The following is a 5,695-nucleotide window of genomic DNA, read 5'->3' as shown; positions in this document are numbered from 1 at the left end:
TCAGTTTTATTCATGTATGTTTTGTATTGTACAGTGAACAATGCCAACAAAACGCAAAGGGGCCAATTTGAGCCGTGATACAAATAAATCTAGAAGCATTCGAAATAGAAGAGCCTAAAGAACCGAAGAACAAGTTCAGGAAGAAAATACTGGGGCGCGTGTGAGAATGGCGCAATTGCGTCAAGAACAATCAGACGATACACGAGCTGAACGCAATGAAGTCATGAGATTAGAACAACGACAATCACACCGTTTTACTGTCAATAGACGCAGAGCGAATGACCAACAACGCCAACAGGCACATCGAGCATTTGTAGCTACATCATTTCTGCGTCTAGCATTCCAGTATGAGCCCGATATTGAATATTATGCTCATTCAAAAGTAGTAATTGATGCTATGGACAAAGAATGCCCGTATTGTCATGCTTTGAAATTAAAAAATGAACCAGCCGGGATGTGTTGCGCGTCAGGGAAGGTACAACTACCTGTAATTGAAACACCACCGGAACCATTGAACGGTTTGCTTATCGGCACAGATCCAGATTCTAACGTGTTCCTGAAGTCCATTCGAACATTCAACTCATGCTTTCAAATGACATCGTTCGGAGCAACAGAAATAGTTCAAAATACTAATGCAAATGGTCAGCAATACAATTCTACATTTAAAATCAGAGGCCAAGTTTATCATAAAATAGGCTCATTGCTGCCAATGCCAAACGAACCACATAAAATTTTTACAAATCTACTTTATGGGCAGTGAGGACTCCGGAAGCGCACTAGCTAATCGGATGGATGCACGTTGTGGCTACAATAACCTTGATTCATTCTTTGCTAGACGCATCGTCAGCGAGCTGGATGCTCTATTGAATGAGCATAATGAATTGTTGAAAATATTCAAATCCCACATGCACAAATTAGAAAGCGATAATCACGCTATTGTTATTAATCCTGATAAAACACCAGCTGGAGAACACATTCGTAGATTCAATGCACCTGTTGCTGACGACGTTGCTGGAATCATGGTTGGCGATCGTACAGGTGCACGAGACATTGTGATTCGTAGGAGAAATAATAATCTTCAGTTCATTGCTGATACACACCGTTCATATGACGCTCTCCAATATCCGCTAATCTTCTGGAAGGGACAAGACGGATATAGCATAAATATTAAACAACGAGATCCCGTATCAGGTACTTCATTTATTATGAATTTGATTATTACACTTTTAATAAAACAATTAAATTATTAAACACAATTAACTTAAATTAATATTTATGAATATATTATTACAGGAGCCGAAACAAACAAAAACGTTAGTTCGAAGGATTATTATGCGTATAGATTGATGATTAGACGCGGGCTGGATAACGTCATTCTACGATTTCGAGAGCTTTGTCAACAATTCATGGTCGACATGTACGCGAAGTTAGAAGGCGAACGACTACGATACTTACGATATAATCAACTCAAGCTACGGGTGGAAGAGTACATTCACTTGCGAGACGCTATTGTCAACAACGCCGACGCCGCCGAAATTGGTAACTCTGTCATTCTACCATCATCGTACGTAGACAGTCCACGTCATATGCAAGAGTATATACAGGATGCTCTGACTTTCGTGCGCGAATATGGGCGACTGTGTTTATTTATCACGTTCACATGTAATCCAAAATGGCCAGAGATTACATCTTTGCTGTTGCCTGGCCAAAATGCAATACATCGTCATGACATTACAGCACGTGTGTTTAGACAAAAGCTGAAGCCATTAATAAATTTTATTATTAAATCACATGTATTCGGTCCCATACGTTGCTGGCTGTATTCGGTTGAGTGGCAAAAGCGAGGATTACCTCATGCCCACATTTTGGTTCGGTTAATCGACAAAATCCGTCCTGAAGAAATAGATAATATCATTTCTGCAGAAATTCCCGATCCGTCTACTGATCAAATGCTGTTTGATATTGTTACAGCAAACATGATTCATGGCCCATGCGGTACTTTTAATCGTTCATCGCCTTGCATGTCAGATGGAAAATGTACAAAAAATTTCCCTAAAGATTTCACTAACGATACAATCACAAATGTGGACGGATATCCAATATATCGTCGAAGGAATCCAGATAATGGCAGACAATCATTTATTAAAAACATCAGAAACACAGACATTGATATTGACAATCGTTGGGTCGTGCCATATTCGCCCCTGCTGAGCAAAACATACAATGCTCATATTAATGTTGAGTTCTGCAGTTCTGTGAAGAGCATCAAATACATTTGCAAGTATGTCCATAAAGGCAGTGACATGGGGGTATTTAGAGTGGAAAATACCAATGTGAATGCTCCTTCAGTAAATAAAAACGATGAAATAACGCTCTACCAAATAGGTCGGTACATCAACTCCAATGAAGCTGTTTGGCGTATCTTTGGTTTTCCAATTCATGAACGGGATCCAGCAGTTGTTCAGTTAGCCATACCATCTTGAAAATGGTCAGCGTGTATATTTCACGAACGAGACAGCGATTGATCGTGCTATAAATCCACCAAAAACTACACACTGAATTTTTTGAATTGTGTAATCGTGCGGATGATTTTGGTGCCTTTGCACGTACTTTACTCTATTCACAAGTACCTCGCTATTTCACATGGGCTCAAACAAAACAATGGATACCCCGCAAGCAAGGCTCACCAGTTGATGCATGCCCCAATTTATTCAAATCAAACGCCTTGGGGCGAGTATTTACAGTGAATCCAAGACAGACTGAGTGCTTTTATCTTCGACTATTGTTGGTTAATGTTACTGGCCCATTGTCATTTCAAGATATACGTAAAGTGAATGGGTAACAGTATACAACGTATAAAGATGCATGCCTTGCACTCGGGTTGCTAGAAGATGACAATCAGTGGGAATGTATGCTTGCTGAAGCAGCATTGAACTGTACAGCAATACAAATTCGTCTACTATTCGCTATAGTGTTGACTGCATGTTTTCCAGCCCGAGCAGAGATATTGTGGGTGTAACGTCCACGTTTTCAAAAATTATAAAAATAAATAATTTATTTGTCCCCGGCTCGAAATTTTCTCGCCGGAGTCCAGGGTCATAAACGGGGATTACATTATCAATAACAAAATATAAACAAAACACTTCATTTTAAATAAATCAAAGAAAAAGGGAAACCTCTTTATTGGCCTGATCATGTTAATAAACGATATAAACAATATAAACAAATTAAACAATATAAACAATATATTAGAACACTCTTTTCACACATTATTCGCGGTTCAAAATCGCGAACTAACTGTCAAGAGCTGGTTCCCCGCTTCCCCAGGAGACTAGCCGTCACCCCTGGGCCTAAACCTCTACCCCGAGAGCAAATGGAGAGTGTCCTCTTCGCCCCCACCTACACGGCTTATGATCACCTACCGTACTTCAGCTGAAGGCTTCGGCACGGGGAGAAGCACTTTCATCCGGTCGGTTCATGATACTTACCTGGGCCTTGGTCAGACTCCAGGTAGAGTATCATCCTCTGGAATTACTTGGTGAAGAGTATTCGCCCGAGTAATTCTCCCGAGAAAGAACTGGTTGCTTTATCGAGCCAAATTTTGGCGTTTATCATTTTTCCCCCAACTCTCTTGTAACGAACCGGAAGAGTCGTTTTAGACACCTGTCCGGTGTCCTCGAACTAGCATTCAAAAATAATTATTTATTATTTTAATCGCAATTTCCTTCATTCTCTATCCATTCGTCTCGCCAAATTCTAAGTTTTTATTTTCCAAACTCAATTCTTTATTATTTTAATCGTAATTTCCTTCATTCTCTATCCATTCGTTTCGTCAAATTCACAATTCTTTATTATTTTAATCGCAATTTCTTTCATTATATATCCATTCGTTGATTTTCCATACTAAATTGTCCTCGGGACTTATAAAATCTTCGCTTACCTAAATTATTTCCTACAAAATAATAATCGTCATTTCTTTGATTTTATATCCATTCATCGCTTTCCCATACTAAATCTTGTTCGGAACTTAGAATAATTTTCCCAGTCTTTTAATTTCTTTTACAATTAATTCGTTCGGCTTCGTAATAATTTCTCACACGCTTAATTTCTTAATTTTAATCATACCTTCAGTAACAATAATATAAAATTATTAACTAAATAAATACAATAATTAAATAATAATCGCCGCACTAATAACAATAATTGTTTCTATTAATTTTTAAGTAATTAAAAAATAAACTAAAATACTCAAATACAAAAAGTAAAATTTGGGTCATATGGGATAATCAAAAAGATTTAATGACTGATGATATATTGCATCAACATCGTACAAGGTGTAACGATCTAGCGATAACATTCAGCGACGATATGTACAATGAAGCATTGATTGCTATTGAGGATCTTTGCATTATCATTGCCAACTTACCACTCAGTCATTTCGGTATGAATTCGCCAAATCGAGGTGCAACTGATTTAATAAACACTGAAATGAATCGTGAAATGCAGTACAACACTGTAGAAACGGCGGCGATTGTTACTCGCAATGTCCCACTAATGAATGAGGAACAAAGAATCATTTACGACCGCATTATGCTCGCAGTTTCAGCAGGACAAGGTGGGTTCTTCTTTTTAGATGCACCAGGTAGAACTGGCAAGATATTCCTTATTTCGCTCATTCTCGCCAAAATACGATCCAATAATGGTATCGCATTGGCCGTTGCATCATCGGGCATTGCGGCAACTTTATTGGATGGCGGCAGAACAGCTCATTCAGTATTTAAGCTACCACTAAATATTCAAAATAACCCTGACGCAGTGTGCAACATAAAAAAACAATCGTCCATAGCCACAGTGCTGAAACAGTGTCAAATTATCATCTGGGATGAATGTACCATGGCACACAAACATTCGCTTGAGGCGTTGAACAGGACATTGAAAGATATTAAAAACAACGACAAACTATTTGGTGGCACTCTGTTAGTCCTTTCAGGTGACTTCAGACAAACACTTCCCGTCATTCAGACACACACTTCCCGATGAAATCAACGCCTGCTTAAAATCATCGACATTGTGGCGTAATGTTGAAATAGTACAGCTGAAAGTAAATATGCGCGTTCAAAAGCTTCAAGATCCATCCGCTGAAACATTCTCAAAACAACTCTTAGATATCGGCGATGGAAAAGTCACTATAGCTGAAACTGGATACATAAAATTAGCGAATGATTTCTGCACAATCATTGATTCGCAAGATGCTCTTATTGAACAAATCTCGAGTGGCTTGCAGAAAGAGCAATGTTAGCTGCAAAAAATGTGGATGTTGACATTTTAAATCTGAAGATACAACAGTTATTGCCAGGGGACTTGGTATCATATAAATCTATTGATACAGTTTGCGATGACACTGAAGCTGTAAATTTTCCAACAGAGTTTTTGAACTCACTAGATTTGCCAGGCATGCCACCACATAACTTACAATTGAAGGTTGGATCTCCAATTATTTTGCTTCGTAATTTGAACCCGCCACGGCTAGGCAACGGTACGCAATTAGTCATTAAAAAATTAATGAAAAACGTTATCGAAGGCACCATTTTAAATGGCAAGTTTCGAGGTGAAAATATATTGACACCATACGAATACCTATTATACCCACAGATGTGCCAATTCAATTTAAGCGTATTCAATTTCCGATTAGATT

General features: G+C 38.4%; 2 protein-coding genes across 2 annotated transcripts; both read left to right on the top strand.

Annotated features, from left to right (window-relative positions):
- The first annotated feature begins 749 nt into the window (after nt 1–749).
- On the top strand, nt 750–2,483 carry LOC123259067. Its single transcript, XM_044719333.1, has 2 exons — nt 750–1,191; nt 1,294–2,483. The coding sequence occupies exons 1-2, from the start codon at nt 750–752 to the stop codon at nt 2,481–2,483; spliced, it is 1,632 nt and encodes a 543-aa protein (XP_044575268.1).
- A 1,816-nt stretch (nt 2,484–4,299) lies between these two features.
- LOC123259066 lies at nt 4,300–5,299 on the top strand. The gene is made up of 2 exons (XM_044719332.1): nt 4,300–4,773; nt 4,991–5,299. The coding sequence occupies exons 1-2, from the start codon at nt 4,300–4,302 to the stop codon at nt 5,297–5,299; spliced, it is 783 nt and encodes a 260-aa protein (XP_044575267.1).
- Nucleotides 5,300–5,695: the final 396 nt, after the last annotated feature.

Source organism: Cotesia glomerata, linkage group LG2 (assembly GCF_020080835.1).
Source record: "Cotesia glomerata isolate CgM1 linkage group LG2, MPM_Cglom_v2.3, whole genome shotgun sequence".
NCBI classification, from domain to species: Eukaryota; Metazoa; Arthropoda; class Insecta; order Hymenoptera; family Braconidae; genus Cotesia; species Cotesia glomerata.
Note: the sequence above shows the minus strand (reverse complement) of the source record. Positions and strands in the feature narration are given on the sequence as shown.

What these genes read in the sequence shown, in the direction of transcription:
- LOC123259067 (XM_044719333.1), top strand. Translation starts at nt 750, where the DNA reads ATGGGCAGTGAGGACTCCGGAAGCGCACTAGCTAATCGGATGGATGCA. An exon ending in ACAACGAGATCCCGTATCAG is followed by an intron (nt 1,192 to 1,293) that starts GTACTTCATTTA and finishes ATATTATTACAG; the next exon opens with GAGCCGAAACAAACAAAAAC.
- LOC123259066 (XM_044719332.1), top strand. Translation starts at nt 4,300, where the DNA reads ATGACTGATGATATATTGCATCAACATCGTACAAGGTGTAACGATCTA. An exon ending in GCGGCAGAACAGCTCATTCA is followed by an intron (nt 4,774 to 4,990) that starts GTATTTAAGCTA and finishes TAGTCCTTTCAG; the next exon opens with GTGACTTCAGACAAACACTT.